General features: G+C 42.6%; 1 protein-coding gene across 1 annotated transcript in view; it reads right to left on the bottom strand.

The window, feature by feature from the left end:
- The window catches only part of LOC134431487 (microtubule-associated protein 1B-like), a 137,970-nt gene that overhangs the window by 24,534 nt on the left and 95,552 nt on the right, over nucleotides 1-17,884 (bottom strand). Inside the window, 3 exon segments of the mRNA XM_063179501.1 lie at nucleotides 1,784-1,847; nucleotides 1,849-1,919; nucleotides 8,476-8,558. Coding sequence (XP_063035571.1) covers nucleotides 1,784-1,847; nucleotides 1,849-1,919; nucleotides 8,476-8,558 — 218 coding nt within the window.

The raw sequence follows: 17,884 nt of genomic DNA, 5'->3' as shown, positions 1-17,884 counted from the left end.
AAAAAAAGATGCTTGATTGCAGCAGATCTCTGTGGTCCTCTGTGTGTCTTGCTTCCTTTCTTTGTGTTACATAATTTATTTTCAGCACTTACCAATAATAAAATGCAACAAAGATAATGGCTGTAATTGAAAGAAAAATTATCATACTGATAACTAAATAAAGCAGAAAATACATGTTTTCTATCTTTGTTGCATTGAAACCATTTGATTTGAGTATAAATCTCACTCCTATGTCACACATGGCTCTTCTGTGAAAAAGCAAAGCAGAAAAAAATCTAAGTGAAACTTGTCTCAACCAGCATGCCCAGATCCCTTTCTGCAAGGCTGCTCTTCAGCCACTTATCTCACAATCTATACTCATGTCTGGCATTACTCCATCCCAGGTGCAAAATCCAGCAATTGGACTTGTTAAATTTCATTGCCCAATGCTCTGATCTATGTAGATTCCTCTGCAAGGCCTCTTGTTCCTCAAGAGAGTCAACAGCACCTCCCAGTTTGGTATCATCAGCAAATTTGCTAATGGTGCATTTAACTCCTGCATTGAGATAATTGATAAATATATTGAACAGAATTGGCCCTAGAACTGAGCCCTAAGGAACACCATTAGAGACTGGTCACGAGTCAGATATAGCCCCATTCACTAATATCCTTTGAGCCATGCCCTTCAGCCAGTTCTTCACCCAGTTCACCATAAGCCCACTCGTCCCATAGCTGGGCAACTTTTCCAGAAGGATGCTGTGAGGGACAGTATCAAAAGTCTTACTAAAATCCAGGAAAGCTACATCCATCACCTTCCCATCATCCACTAGGTGGGTGACCTTATTGTAGAAGGTCTACAACCTCTCTGGGCAACGTGTTTCAGTGTTTCAACATCCTCATTGTAAAAAAATTTATTTCTTATATCTAATCTAAATCAACCCTCTTTTAGTTTAAAAACATTACTTCTTGTCCTATTTCAACAGGCCCTGCTAAAAAGTCTGTTCCCAAATGGATAGAACAAGGTCACATTCGAACTCATGCAAACTTTTGCCAGTGCTGAACTTTCAAAATTCACTCCACTGAAATGCTCCTATTTAATTTTGGGAACTAAATACCTAGGGACAAAGCCATACAGATTATTTAAATATATACTTTACACAGCAGCCAAATTAAGTGTGACAGCTTGTTTATTACAGGTTCCTGCCCTACAGGGACATTTAGACAATACATTAAGAAAAACAGCAAAATAACAAGTCATGAAAGAAACAGCATTAAATATTGGTATATTTCATTATTATATTTTTCTTCTGTAAATCCCACAAGATTTAGATTTCACTATCAAAATGTTAAGCACTACAGTAAAGAAGTCAAACAGGTAGGCGGTGCAAAAAACTAGAGCCATTCCAACAGATAGTCTGTCTTATTTCATGTTATTTATTACTAACTCCCATCAGGCAAGAACCTGCTGTCAAAATTCAACTGCTTTGTATGTGCACCTTAGATAAACAAGCTGTATATTTTAAACACAACACAACACTGTCTCCTTCCATTGTCAAAATGTTCCTTGGTTTTCTCTTTCTTGAAATTACAATTTAATTCCCCCAATTAAAATGCAATTCCTTTATAAAGCAATTTATGTCAAAACTGAAGTAAATTGAATGTCTTTAAAGAAAGCCCATAATGAAGAGTAAAAAGCATCAGCATTAGTTAGTTAATGCTAATTCTAACAAGAGGCCCAATTTTATTCTCTTAAAAACCTGTGCAATCACATGACAATATATGGAAAACACTTTTCTGAACACACCTCTTGATCTGTGAAAATCTCAATAAAATTATTGAAGGAGAAGGTCCCTGACTGAAGAATGGAGTGTGTTTTCAAAGCACTGTCCAGTTAGTACAAGGAGCTTGTGTCTTGCAGCATCTGTGATCATTAAGTACACCTAAAGAGGAGAGAAACATATCAGTAATGGGAGTTATCATGTGTTTGTACATTCCTCTGAGAACATAAGGTTTACCTCATTTAATTTAAAGCATATTTTGCACCAAAGCCTCCATGAGACTGTCAAAACATTTTCAAGTTATGAAGTTTTTTTATTGTCTGGAGCTTGATGATGGCACAAATAGAGTTGAGTGTTTGTGGGTAAGAACCAGGAGAAAGGCAATCAAGGCAGATATCCTGGTGGGAGTCTGTTATAGACCACCCAACTGGGATGAAGAGGTAGATGAAATATTCTATAAGCAACTGGGAGAAGTCTCACAAATGCTAGCCTTCATTCTCCTGGGGGACTTCAATTTACCAGATATCCGCTGGAAATACAATGCAGCAGAGACAAAACAGCCTAGGAGATTCTTGGAGTGTGTGGAAGAAAACTTGCTGACACAGCTGGTGAGGGAGCCAACTAGGGAAGGCACCTCCCTGGACTTGCTGTTTGTGAACAGAGAAGGACTGGTGGGTGATGTGATGGTTGGAGGCTGTCTTGGGTATAGTGATCATTGAGTTTTCAATTCTTAGAGAAATAAGGAGGGGTGTCAGCAGAACTGCCACCTGGGACTTCTGGAGGGCAGACTTTGGCCTGTTAAGGAGACTGGTTGAGAGAGTTCCTTGGGAGGCAGTCCTGAAGAGCAAAAGAGACCAAGAAGGCTGGAAGTCTCTCTCACCTTTTTGCTGCCATTATTATTATTATATTATATTATATTTGTTTCAATTATTAAATTGTTTTTATCTGAACCCATGATTATTTTTCTTTTCCTGATTGTCCTCCCCATACCACCAGGGTGGGGGGAGACTTATGAGTGGCTGCATGGTACTTAGTGGACAGTTGGGGTAAAACCATGGCAAGCAAAAAAGAGAAAGGAAATAAAAGTAAAGACACAAGGGAAAATAGAGTAAGGAGCAGAAGAAAACAAAACTTGAATGAAAAAGTATCTATTCCTTCCATAACTCTTGTTGAATTTTAATAACACTGTATCAGGACACCCTTGGGCGACTGTATCCCACATGCTAATATGTCAGACTGTTTTTGGAAGGCCAAATTTCTTTTCCTAATGTACAGCATTGCTTGTCATTCTGTTACAAAAATGTCACTAAAAAGCAACAGCCTTAAATCACACAAAGAAGTTGCATATTTACTGTCATTCTGTTAAATTCCCTACAAAGTTAAAGGATGTTTCTGTTTCACCATAATTATAATCAAGCACTCAGATACAGTCACATGTACTATTTACATCTCATGATACCACTAACTATGGACACAATAACTTTTTTAAGTGTACCATCCCAAGACATTTTTCAAAACAGTAATAAATTATGTAGATGCCTGATGGCTCAAAGGAACATGCAATGGAGAAATAAACTTCTGCATTTTGAAACAACTGTTAAATATTTTAAACTAGAGCTTTGTTATTTTATTTTACCCTCACTATAGTTATTAATAATCTCTATTTCCCTCCAGAGGGAGATTTACTTGCATGCTAAGAAAAATCTATATATTCAGTATACTTCTGTATTGTTCAGTAAACTTTTTGCAAATGTGATGGGTTGACCTTTAGTGGCCTCACCAAGCCTTTTTATAACATATTGTATGTAGTGTCCTATAACTTCATACTCTTGTAAAAAGTCACTCTCCAGTTTTCTTGTAGGCTCCCTTTAGATACCAAAAGGCTACTGTAAGGAACCTTCTCTTCTCCATGCTGAGCAGTCCCAATTATCTCAGCCCATCTTCATTGGTGAGGTGCTCCAGTCCTCTCATCTTCACGGTCCTCCTCTGGACTCTCTCCAACAGGCTGATGCCCTTACTGTGCTGAGGACTCCAGAGCTGAATGCAGTACTCTAGGTTAGGTAGGGTCTCTCGAGAACAGAGCAGAAGGGGAGAATCACCTCCTTGAATCTGCTGGTAATGCTTTTTTTCATGCAGCCCAGGATATAGGTGGCTTTCTCAGCTGCGAGTGCACATTCTCAGGTCACATCAAGCTTCTTGTCAATCAACAACCCCAAGTCCACATCAGCTCAGCCTATATTATGCTTGGGATTGCCCTGACCCGGGTCCAGGACCTTGCTCTTGGTGTCATTGAACTTCATAAGGTTTGCACGTACCCACCTCTCAGGCCTGTCAAGGTCCCTTTGGGTGGCATCCCATCCTACTGGCATTTCTGGATGGCCCTTCTCTGGGCTCACTCCAGCAGGTCTACATCTATTTTATGTTGGGAGCTCCAGAACTGGATGCAGTACTCCAGGTGGGATCTCACGAGAGTGGAGCAGAGGGACAGGATCACCTCCTTTGACCTTCTGGTCATGCTTCTTTTCATACAGCCCAGAACATGGTTGGCTTTCTGGGCTGCAAGTGTACATTGCCTGTTCATTTCCAGCCTCTCATCTACCAGCATCCCCAAATCCTTCTTGGCGGGGCTGCTCTCAATCCATTCATCCCTTAGCTTGTGTTGATACCAGGGGTTGCCCCTACCCAGGTACAGCACCTTGCACTTGGCCTTATTAAACCGCATAAGATTCCCATGGGCCCACATCTCAATCCTACCCAGGTCCCTCTGAATGGCATTCTGTCCTTCAGGTTTGGCAACCACACGACTCAGCTTGGTGTCATCTGCAAACTTGCTGAGGGGACACTTAATCCCACTGTCTATGTCATTGATGAAGATATTAAATAGCACTGGTCCCAATACAGATCCCTGAGGAACACCACTTGTCACCAGTATCCATCGGGACATTAAGCTGTTGACCACTACCCTCTGGATGTGACCATTCAACCAACTCCTTGTCGCAGACATTTTTCCACAGAAATCCTTTCTTTCAGATTTCTGTGTCTTCTGGAAGGCAGAGGCCTCAGAAGAGAAGGTAAACAATTGTTATCAGCTGCTGTGGAATGCAATAGGATTCACCTTGATTGGCTCATTTTCTATGTTTATAATTAAGGGCCAATCACCAGTGCAAGCTAGGGGACTGAGTCCCTGGACACAACTTTGTTTGGGATTCTTTTCTATCTATTCTTAGCTTAGCTAGCAGCTCTGCAAACCTCTCTCTATATTCTATTTAGTATAGTCATAATGTATTATATATCATATCTTAATAAATCAAGCCTTCTGATCAAGATACAAGATTCACCGTCTCTCTCTATCACCAGCCGCGCCCACTCAGGTGCGGTAATAACTCCTCATCCACTGAACAGCCCACCCATCAAATCCATATCTCCAATTCAGAGAGAAAGATGTTGTGAGGGATTGTATGAAAAGCTTTACAGAAGTCCAGATGGATGGCATCTGTAGCCCTTTCTGTTGTCCCCTGATGTAGTCACTCCATTATAGAAGGCCACAAGATTGGTCAGGCAGGACTTGCTCTTGGTGAAGCTGTGCTGGCTGTCTCAAATCACCTCCCTGTCCTCCATGTGTCTTAGCATAGCTTCTAGGAGGATCTGTTCCATAATCTTCTCAGGCACAAAGACGAGGTTTGTAGTCCCTGGGGTCTTCCTTTCTAGTCTTTTTAAGATGGGTGCAATTTTTCTGTTATCTTGTTCACCTGACTGCCATGACTTTTCAAATATCATGGAGAGTGGTCTGGTCACTACATCAGTCAATTCCCTCAGGACTCTGGAATGCATCTCATCAGATCCCATAGACTCATATGTGTTCAAGTTCCTTAGGCTATCACAGACCCAATGTTCTCTTACAGTGGGAGGGACTTTGCTCCTTCAGTCCCCATATTGTAGTCCATCCACTTGAGACGTGTAGGAATAAAGACTGCAGTTTGGGGCAGCTGACCTGAACTGGCCAAATGAATATTCCATACCACAGAATGTCATGCTCAGTATATAAACTGGGGGGAGTTGGCCGGGAGGGGACTAACTGGGCATTGGTCAACAGATTATGAGCTACTGTATTGTGCATAACTTCTTTCTCTTGGGTTTTATTATTCTCTCTCTATCCTTTTCATTACTCTTATTATTGTTGCTATTAATTTTATTATAATTTTATTATTTTATTATTTTATTGTATTTTATTATGTTTTGATTATTAAACTGTTCTTATAGGCTTACTTTTTTTTTTTTTTTGGATTCTCTTTTTCCCCAGTGTGGAGTGAGTGAGTGGCTGCATGTGTCAAGACTTAAAGAATGCAGTGAAATGTCTCAAAACACTGTCAAAGAAGGAAATTCCCAAAAGATAAGCCACCAAAACAGGCACATATGGCCAACAGGAAGGTGTTAATTTCAGGCCTAAATGGAGGAGAATGTTTGGGATTAGGACATTAAACAAAATTGTAGTGTAGAAATTTGTGATAAGCGCAGATGTCAAGAAAAGGAAGATGCCAGGCCTGGTGAGGCAGATGTGGGTAACCTATTTAGACAAAAATTCCTACCATGGCAAACTGTGAGAAAGGAAGTCCTTGTACTCATGCCAGCCCAGGTTGTGGGAACACCATCTATGCTCTGTGGATACCTGGGACTTGGACTGTCTAAGTGGTACCTCCAGAAGAAAACCAGTGGACCCCCACCACTGAGAAGACCAGAAGAGGAAAAGCCAGCAGGATGATGCAGGGACCCACATGGTGGTGGCTATCTCTCTACTTAATCTGTCTCTTTCTCTCTTCCTTCCCCTGTCCCCCCCCCCATTTATTGTTAAATAAAATCCATACTATTTACTTTGGCATATGGTCACATTTGTACCTTAATTTGGGTGGAGGCATCTTTTAATAATTGGATCCTAACAACCTGGTACTTAATTGCTGCTGGGGTCAAACCATGAAAGTTTCTTCCTGTTTGTGTTTGATATCACTTCATGTTGGTAAATAAGTAGAATTTTTGACAAAGTACTGCAAGCAGAGTGTGTTGGTTTTGCATGGCCTGGTTCTTGGTATTGGGGGGCAGCCACAGAGGTGGCTTCTGTGAGAAGATACTAGAAGCTTCCACCACGTCTGGCAGAGCCAATCCCTGATGTCTCTGAGGGTGGACATGCCACTGGCCAAGGATGGGCCAATTAGCGATAGTGGTAACGCCTCTGTGATAACATATTTAAGAAGAAAGAAAAACAAAAAAATTGGGCAGTTTTAATTCCAGCCAGAGAAGAGCAGAGTGAGAACACATGAGAAGAACAACTATGTAGACACCAAGGTCAGTGAAAATGGAAGAGGAGGAGGTGCTCCAGGCACTGGAGCCGGGATTCCTCTGCAGCCTGTGGTGAAGACCATGGTGAAGCAGACTGTCCTCCTGCAGTCCATGAAGGAGGTGCCCACGCTGGAGTAGCTGGATGCCTGGAGGATACTGTAATCCCGTGGGAGACCCATGGAGAGAGGGGCCCTGCACTTAGGCTGGAATAGCCTGTCCTTGAAGGACTGCACCCCATGGAAGAGTGACCCATGCTACAGAAGCTTTCTGAGGACTGTTGCTCATTAGATGAAATCACGTCAGAGAAGTTTTCAGAGAACTGTCTCCCATGGTAGGGACCCCATGGTGAAGCAGAGGAACGACTTGTCTCCCTGAGCAGCATGAGAAACTACCGGTAATAAATTACCAAAACCCCCACTCCGTGTGTCCCTGCACTGTCAGTGGGAAGGAGGGACAGGCTGGGGGGGGGGGGGGCGTGTAAAGGTGTTTGTAAGGGTTTATTTTACTTCTTATCATCCTGCTCTGACTTTTTTAGTAATAAATTCACTTTAAATCTCTCAGTTGAGCCTGTTTTGCCCTTGGAGTGTTTTCTCCCCATCCCTATCGCAACTCATGAAGCCTTTGTTAAATTTTCTCTCTTCTGTCCAGCTGTAGCAGAGGAGGGTGAGTGAATGGATTTGTGGGTGTCTGGCATCTGGCAACTCTCAAATCACCACACAGAGTAATTTCATTTCACAAAAGAAATTGTACTATGTCAGTGCTTCTCAGCACTGGCTAGCAATGTAATTATCACTAATTTTTACAATCTTCAATATCACTAGCTAAATTTGTCAATTTTTTCTTTGAACTACATCCTCAGTTATTTGGCTCTACTCTGCAAGTTCATGAGGAATTGACAGAACTCTTATGGTGCACTCTTCAGAGTCCATTGATCATGCCATACAGTTTTTGAAGGACAGATCACATAGATCAATCTAGCATCACCACCACGTAGATGGTCATTCTTCTTGAGGACCTAAATTTATCTCAAGGAACTGGATTTCATTTCAGGCACTTTTTCATATGCAAAAAAGGCAGCCAAAGCTACCAAACAATGGAGGAACAGAAGAAAACCAGCTGTAGCTTCACCACAGTTGTCTTCACTTCATCAAGAAAAGAATTTGGTGTGTTATGAGGAAATGAGTGCTGGCTAAGTGGTATGTTTCTGTCCTATGTCTTTGAAGCTTTATCAGAAGTCCAGGAAAACAGGAAAAAATCAAGGGTTTTTTTGATGTTTTTGATTATATTTGCTCCTACCTTGTCCTCTTGTCTGCAGTTAGGAGCTTCTCTCAACCTGTCCACTTAACAAAGCTTTTATGACACATCCAGTGAAATATTTCTGACTTACCTCAGTGCTAACTGCTTCATCTGAGGGATTGATTAGGACTACAGTTTCTAAGACATCACTTCTGTGGTGAAGAATCTTCTGACCTGCAAGCATGGAGAGGAAAAATAAGACATTAAATTCAACCAGCGTGGCTTAAACCAGTGCTTTCCCAGAGCTACTTATATGTTCCACTGTGGCACAGCCCTAAGGTTACCCAGGACAGTGCACACCAGCCACAGCAACTACTGTGTGCTGGCTCATGTCTTCAGGAATACCTATGGCATGTGGTCTTATGGGCCAGAAACACCACTCTCAAAAATTCATAGAATTATAGAATGGTTTAGGTTGGAAGGGACCTTAAAGATGATCTCATTCCAACTCCCCGACATTGACAGGGACACCTTCCACTAGACCAGTTGGCTCAGGGCCCCCATCCAACCTGGCCTTGAACAATTCCAGAAATGGGGCATCCACAGCTTCTCTGGGCAACCTGTTCCGGTGCCTCACCACCCTCACAGTAATGAAAGTCTTCCTAATATCTAATCTAATCCTATTCTCTTTCAGTTTGAAACCACTCCCACCTCATCCTATCACTATTGATGCCATGATGATTTTTGCCTTTTCTTTTAATATACCTTTTATGTATTCTCAGTATTCTTAGCTTACATACTTGTAATTTGTGAGGTGAGGGTCTGTAGTGATGTAGAGTCCCCAGGCAGGTGCAAAGGAGAGCTGCTTTGTTTCAAAAACCCAGCCTTTTAAAGCAATTAGCTGGTTATCAGCTACACAGTTTTAAATAATAACAAACATAATTCTACCAACCACCATACACCACGATGTGAACACACAATGGTTACATAACTTGTTTTTCTACCTCTAATTCAGCTGAGTCACTTTCCCATAGTCCTTTTCTGCTTAGCTGAAGTAGCAGGCCTGATCCATGATTTTACAAGGCCTCTCCTTTCTAAGGTTTTATCTATATGCAACAGCTATTCTTTAGCTTGATATCTCAGCCTCAGCTTAGTCCTGGTATTCTACTAGGCAAGAAGACCAAACATCCTAAAGGCCTCAAAGTTGGAGGCTGAAAAGCCTTACACTATCTTGAGAAATCAAGACTCTCTCTGGAACATATTTTGTAAACTAGGTTCAAGCCCCATCTGGAGGAAATATTTTAAAATACAAAGATGTCACGTCATTCATTTAAACTTCGCATTTGGGAATCTTTGTCAGATATGCTAATTTGCAAGGTCTATAAAGCTGTATAGGTGTGTGTTGGTTTAAAAAGACGGATGTCTGCTAAGGAAGGCAGAAGCCTCCCCTGAAATGGAAAATGTAAACTCCCTCCCTCCAAATTATTATCATTTTGAAATTAAAAGGCTCTCAGGCAAAGATATGGGAACAGGAATAACAGTTCTTTACTAGAAAACCTAAAAAATACAAATGTAATAGTACAAACATCAACAAAAAAACCCACTTACAGAGTAAGAATCCAACCTGACATCCTTTGGGTCAGGATGTTCGTAGCAGTCCAATTGGATGGTGGCTGCAGTCCTCCTGCAGTGACAGGTGTGGTTCTGTTGGAGCAGTGATCCTGTAGAAGGGTGGAGTTTTCCTCTGAAGGTTCGGTTGTGGTGTAGATGGGCCTGGTCTTCCTCTGGGAATCCACTGGAGAAGACAGCTACCCCTCTGGGAATCCAGTGGGAAAAAGGCTGCCCTGGTGTCCCAAAATCTCAGATTATATCCAGGATGGAATGCTTGGCTCTTTCCCCTGGACAGAGCATCTCACAATGGGATGATGTAATTATTTTATCAGTCATGCAGTGACACTCAATGACTCATTAACAGAAGATATCTCCCCAGAGGGAGAATTGGTTTGTGGAAGAGCTAAAGAAAACTGCCCAATTAACAGAAGATAACTGCCACACCTCTAACAGATGGCAAATAGAATACACACATTATCTTGCAATCTAAGGCAATGTGGTATACCAGATGTGTGCATTTCAGTGTATTCCACTTTGACGAATTGTTGCACCATAAGGATCCTTATTAAATATCAAGGTAAAAACCCTTTTATCCCTTAACCGTATCTGGCTCATAATTCTAGGATCAGAGAAAAAGGCAACACTACATGCCCTTGTAAAAAGTCCTTCTCCAGTCCTCTAGTAGGCTCCCTTCAGGTACTGAAAGGCCACATGAAGGTTACCCCAGAACCTTCTCTTCTCCAGACTGAACAGTACCAAGTCTCTCAGCCTTTCATCAAAGGAAAGGTGCTTCATCCTTCTAATCATCTTTGTGGCCCTCCACTGGACTTGCTCCAGCAGGTCAATGTCCTTACTGTGCTGGGGACCCCACAGCTGGATGCAGTACTCCAGGTGTGGTGTCTCAAGAGCAGAGTAGAATGGCAAAATCACCTCCTTTAACCTGCTGATCACATTTCTTTTGATGCACCCCAGAACATAGTTGGCTTTCTGGGCTGCAAGCACACACTGATGGGTCATGTCAAGCTTCTCATCCACCAACATCCCCAGAAGTCCTTGTCCTCAGAGCTGCTCTCAATCCATTCTCTGCCCAGACTGTATTTCTGCTTGAAATTGACCTGACCCAGGTGCAGGACCTTGCTCTTGGCCTTGTTGAATTTCATGAGGTTTGCAGATGCCCATGTCTCAACCCTGTCAAGGTCCCTCTGGATGGCACCCCTTCCCTCTAGCATGTTCACTGCACCACAGAAATTGGTGGCATCAGCAAACTTGCTGAGGGTGCATTCATTTCCACTGTTCATGTTACTGACAAAGATGTTAAACAGTACCAGTTCCCATACCAACCCCTGAGGAATGCCACTTGTCACTGATTTGCACTTGGATATCAAACCGTTGGCTACAACTCTTTGAGACTGACCATCCTATCAATTCCTTATCCACAAGTGTTCTGTCTGTCAAATGCATGTCTCTCCAGTTTAGAGACAAGGATGTCATGAGTGACATTGTCAAATGCTTTGCACAATTTCAGAGGCAAGTATAGAGGTCTTGACCATGTAAATGGGCCTATTTAGAGCTTCATATGTGACTGCCTCCCTCTTCTACTCCTTGGCATATGTAACTTATTATCTTACAGGGTGGGATGCTGTTAGTTGATTTTTGTAAGAGTAACTCAAGCTTACTGCTCAGGCTGATACTCAGATGCTCAGCTGGAATGAAGGAAAGTCTCCCTCAGAAAGAATTTTATCAAACAGAAATGAAATATAGTGTGAGAGTAGAAAGCAGCAACAGCCTTTTACAAGCTGGCAAGAGACCGAGACTTATTAAACTACAGATGAAGTGGGAGAATCTGAGACATGCACAGAAGGTCTGGGGTTGTTTTAAAGTAACTCTACCAAGTTTTTGCAGCTTATCTCTACACATTAGACAAAATATTTTTGTGACACGTCAAAGGAAGAAAGGAAGACATTTTCAGGTTGCACAGAAGTGATTGACTAGCTAGATTGTATCTACCTCTAGTTTCTGTAAGTATGTTAAAATCCTGTCTAAAGACTTCTGGGAAAAAAATATTTATCTGTTTGTAGGTATTTCCTCATCCTTGATTTTATTAGGTAAAGCTTCAAATTAAAACCAGATATGAATAAGGAGACTTGGCTGCTGCTTGATTCAGAATCAGTCCAATACAAAGAAGTAAATACCATGTTACAGTTTCTTAAAGGGTGATTTCCATGTGCATGTGAAGGTCCGCCCGAAATAAACGGGTGACAAATGATTTTTGGGTGCAAAAATAACCAACACAAGGCACAGGGGTTTTGCAGTAACAAATCAACAAGGTGCAGTTTTATTGATTATAACCACAGCTAAATATGCGTTTGGTTAAGGGATCTGGGGAAGAGAAAGGTAAGACAAGAAAAAAGGGAGGAAAGAAGGTCAGGGAATGGGGTATAGCTACCAAAACGTGATGTCTTCGGGGTCTCGCCGCCGAAACTCGCTGGTACACGTCTTGGGGAGTACTCCAAGGACAGTCGGGCCGAACCCCAATATATATACTGTTCTTGGTTGGGGGAAGGTAACTGAAATTAGGTTTCCATGGAGGAGAGAAGTCCATTGTTTTCATGGCCGAATGCTCACATGTACGTTAAGTTTTCCCCCTCCCTGAGTTGGGAGGGAGTACAGTCCCAGTCTCTGGAAGGAGGTTGCCATGGAGGTGCCATGGGGGTGCCATGGGGGTGTCAATAGGGTTCCAGAGGGGTTCTTGGTTCCTTGACAAGGGGATTCGCATCTCTGTTGGTCTGTCACGGTGGTTGGAGACAGGCAAGAGGGGTCTTCTTATGGAGCGGAGGGGAACCACCCCAGAGCTCAGTCCAGCCAGGTCAGGAGTTTGGAAGAAAGTCCAGTTCAATTGTCCAGAAAAGGGCAGCATGCCCCCTTCGAGTACAGCATGGCATGTTCTGCAAACATCACTTGTGAACGCACTAGATAAGCAGGAGACTTTCTTTCCCAACCGGCTCAGCAGCTTTAACCCTTCGGTAGTCTTTTCTCATGACAATTGTGAGGCAAAAATGAAGGATTTTCGGATGGACTTCTACAGTGCATCATCCTAGTTCCCACAGCCATGAAATCCTATTGCTCACTTACTCAGCCAAATATTGATGACATTTATGGTAGAATTATTGAGATCAGGATGGTGTCTGTAACATTTTCTAGAGAAGTGACTGAAAAGTTTCCTTACTTAAACATTTGATCTTTTCAGGCTGATCATGGGGCCCACTTTTTATGGTGATTATGTTGCAGACAATTTTGTGCAATAGCAAAATGTAAATGAATAGCAAGGGAAAGAAAGCAAGTCCCACTTCAAGTCTTGTTTAACCAAGGATCACTACTGACAAGCGTCTTACTGGCTATGCTGTTGCAACAGCAGCCCATGGGGATGTATGCTGTAGGCAACAAGCTACTCAACAGAGGGCTTCCCATCAGTCCTTCCTGCCATTCCAGATGGACACCAGTGCTAACTTGCTCCCCGTCAATGCCATTCCCACACAAATTAAATTCAGAATAACCTATATGCAGCAGCAAATGATGTGGTGTGATGTAATGATTCTGGCAGAAAGGGCAAAGGGACAATATGTTCTCTCTGAAGACTGAAAGGGAAGTTAAAGCAACCTGCATGGTTTTCTAATGGAAGACTAGCATTTACCCTAAAAACACAGCTGAGCTCCGGTGATAAATTTTCCACGTAAACATGCAGTTTACACATTTCAGAAATCCTATCTGCTTCTGAGATCTCAATCCTTATTTGCCAATGGGCCAGTCTAGGTGACTTGTCTAGGTCTCTACCAGACTGCCTTTCTTCTTCTAGGCTGCATCTCAGGATGCGAGAGGGAAAAATACATGTCCCTTTAAGGCAGATTAGATCATAATTGTCTATTGTGAAGCACTTTTTTGGTGGTGTTTGTTTTAGATCAGACCATTGTCTGAGGTAACCTGCTGAGGCAAATGAGAACTCAGATAAACAGCAGAGGGCTCCATACATTTTTGAGTTCAATTCTTGTGTTGCAACATGATGCCATATTGAAGCCATAAAAAGAAATAACAGAATCACAGATGCCTACAAATTACTGGTTGCCTACAATCCCACTCAGGCCACAAAAGGATAGCATGCATGAGTTCAGTTCATTATTTATTACGTTGTAAACTTTTGACTGTTCTCATATGTGTTGTCATTGATGTGTCAATACTGGGCTCTGATGGTGTGTCTGACCTGAATGAGATCAACAAAGTGAAAGCAGTAGTCCTGTGGAAGTTCTGATCCTCCTCTGGATACGTCCAGCAGTGGTGGTGGTGTGTTCCAAGTCCCCAGACCTCGAGATTATATATGCTCAGATTCAGGCAGGCAGGCTCAGTACCTCCTCCAGGGCAGGGAGTTTCACAATGGAAGGATGTAATACTGTCATAGGATATTTTTTGAGTCTTTGGTGGTCATTGCAGCTGCCTATTATATGCTGGTGCTGTTGAGCCATTGTGGCCCATCAGCAGAGTTGACCCCCTCAGGATGGGTGTAACTGTTGGTGCTTCCCCAGAGCGAGTTATCATATATATCATATAGCTGAGTCATTTGCGAAGACAAAGAGACACTACCCTGACTTGCAGGGTTTTCCTCTTCTTATTTAACACTCAGCTTGTAGCCTGAGGGGTCTGGTGGGCACTGGGCAGCTACTACGAAATGACCCATCATTAACAGTTTATCACAAATGATGTAGAGGGGAGTAGAATACACAGTTTGGTTACACCCATATTGGCACTCTTCTCTTGTAACCATGACACATGCTTACCATGCAGAAATCCCTGACACTTCCCAACTGCTCCATTCCCCATGCTGCAAGACACAAGGAGGGATCCCTTCATCCATACCTGGAAAATGACGTGAGATGGTATAGAATAACACGAGTCTCAGCCATGCCCCTTCTGGCAACTGCAAAAATTAACCTTCTTCTGGCCTGAACCAGGACAACTTTTCAGCAAATTTCTTGATTTGATGTGCGTTGAAGTGATTTGGCCATGTGACACAGATTTCCAATTCATTACACTTGTTAATAGGCTCACACCAGGGAGTAAAAATTTCTAGAAAGCAAATCCAGATAATTTATTTTCCACCAAGTCACTCTGTGCATTTTCTCTTGATTCCGCAGACATCAGCAAGGTGGGAAGAGAAAAGCAAATGGACAGTTTGTTCAAGGAAATGATATTTAGTACCATGTAGCTGTCACATTCACTGTGTCCTCTTGCAGGCCATGAAAAAAAGATACAAAGCAAGCAAGCAAGTGTTGGGATACTCAGGGTCCTGGAGGCACTGCCTGGGGTTGCTGGGGGTACCTTTTTATTGACAGACTTCCCCACTCTGACACAGGTTTGTTGCTTTGTCTGCAAATTAGTTCTCATGAGCAGTCTGTTCTTTCAGACCTTTCTGAAAGTGGGTCCAAGGCTTTGGGGGTCTTGGGTGATCTCTATCCACTTACCAGATCACCCTTAGGTCAACAGTTCCTGCCCACTCCTGTGCTGATGCTGTCTTTTGTTTATTGTGTCTCCAGGGAATGGAAGAAGGATGTTTGTGCTAGAAAAGTGCTGCCTTCTCACTACATGGACCCTTCTCCAGTAACATCTTGTTCTTGCCTTTTAACCAACAGTCCTTGGTGGGCTCCAGAGACATCTTACTCTTGGTGTTTGAGATTTACCCAGCAGCCCCTTCTCTTCTGGGCTTCTCCACACACCAACCAGAATTTGCTCCTAAGTGATCTTGGTGTCATTTAATAAACAGATATTTGAAAAAGTTACTAATTTAGAAAGTAAACCCTGACACCTTTGTCTTCAGCAAAGATCTGAGGGAAAGGACAGTGCTGGTGTAAAGCAGTGTAGGGCTTAACATTGGATAACTTCACAAGTTCCTCTGCATCATCTCTGACACCCTGGGATCTATTGAAAAGTATTTCTCGCTAAAAATGTAGCACAACATTAGTCTATATGACATCCTGCCCTCAAATGCATAACTGCAGATATTAATAATAAAAATGCCCCTGCTCCAACATTAAATAAAAGCTTATACCTATTAACTAAAAGCTTACATGGATCATGTCACCCAATTTTTTATCTGACAAAGGTTTGGAGGAGATTGTGCTTGCTTTGCAAAGGGAACCCCTGGTCCAGACCAGATTGATGGGGTTGCACTTCGTGTGTGTCAGGGCTTTGGTTGCCTGAGGGCACAATGAGTCATTAAGCTGGGGTGAGGATGATGGGTGAGGCTGGCTGTGATGAAGGAAAGGAAAGGAAAGGAAAGGAAAGGAAAGGAAAGGAAAGGAAAGGAAAGGAAAGGAAAGGAAAGGAAAGGAAAGGAAAGGAAAGGAAAGGAAAGGAAAGGAAAGGAAAGGAAAGGAAAGGAAAGGAAAGGAAAGGAAAGGAAAGGAAAGGAAAGGAAAGGAGAAGGGGGGAGGGAGGGAGGGAGGGAGGGAGGGAGGGAGGAAGGAAGGAAGGAAGGAAGGAAGGAAGGAAGGAAGGAAGGAAGGAAGGAAGGAAGGAAGGAAGGAAGGAAGGAAGGAAGGAAGGAAGGAAGGAAGGAAGGAAGGAAGGAAGGAAGGAAGGAAGGAAGGAAGGAAGGAAGGAAGGAAGGAAGGAAGGAAGGAAGGAAGGAAGGAAGGAAGGAAGGAAGGAAGGAAGGAAGGAAGGAAGGAAGGAAGGAAGGGGAAATGTAGAAATACAGCTAGAAAGCCAAGGTGGGAGCACTCTTCAACTCATAACAGAGGTAGATATATTAGCATTAGGATGCCGCAAGTCTTGGCAACAGAAAGCAGAACCCTGAAGAAGGAATGCAGAATTTAACTGTGTGCTTGGTACAATGTGCTTGCAGAAATTGTGAAAGACCATCCATATCTGGGCTACTTTGTATGAGGCTTTGAATTAAGCAATGTTATCTAGTTACATAAATGTTATAGTTGTGCTATTTTTAGCTAAGGCTGAAAAGGTATATAAACTCAGCTTTGTGTATCAATAAACAGCTTCATGTGTGCAAACCATGGAGACCCTGTCTCTTTATCGATAGCCGTGTCTTGGTTTGAAAAGAAAGGTGTCAGCTAAGGAAGGCAGGAGCCTTCCTTGAAATGGGAAATGTAAACTCCCTCCCTCCAAATTATTATAATTTTGAAATAAAGAGGCTCTCAGGGAAAGATATGGGAATAGGGAAAACAGTTCTTTACTAGGAAAATTAAAAATACAAATGCAATTGTACAAACAGCAACAACAAAAAAACCCACTGACAGAGTCAGAATACGACCTGACGCCTTGTGGGTCAGGGTATGGTAGTGGTCCAATTGAATGGTGGCTGCAGTCCTCCTGCAGTGACAGGTGTGGTTCTGTTGAAGCAGTGATCCTGTAGAAGGATGTTGTCTTCCTCTTGGAATCCAGTGGGCAAAGGCTGCTGTGGTGTTCCAATTCTCAGATTATATCCAGGTAGGAATGCTTGGCTCCTCCCCCTGGGTGGAGCATCTCACAATGGGATAATGTAATTTTTATCAGTCATGCAGTGACACTCACTGGCCCATTAACAGAAGATATCTCCCTGGAGGGAGTATTGGCTGTGGAAGAGCTAAAGAAAGCTGCCCAATTAACAGAAGATAACCACCCCACCTCTAGGAAATGGCAAATAGAATACACACACCCATTTCCAACCTAAGACATGATTCACTCCTTATTCTATTACCATATGCATCATACCCAAATCAATAAACTCTACACAATGAAACTTTATACACAGTTCTCACTTAAAACTAGGTTTTCCTTTGGTACACAACGGGCTTCTCCACCTTTCTGCATTACCCACCAAGTGTAACCAGGTCCTTGAGCAAAAACAATCCCATGGATGGGTTTGTCTTTGTCTGAGGTGGGACTAATCCAAACAATCTTTCCTA

This window comes from Melospiza melodia, chromosome W (assembly GCF_035770615.1).
Source record: "Melospiza melodia melodia isolate bMelMel2 chromosome W, bMelMel2.pri, whole genome shotgun sequence".
Taxonomy (NCBI): domain Eukaryota; kingdom Metazoa; phylum Chordata; class Aves; order Passeriformes; family Passerellidae; genus Melospiza; species Melospiza melodia.
This window is presented reverse-complemented; position numbering and strand designations above follow the sequence as displayed.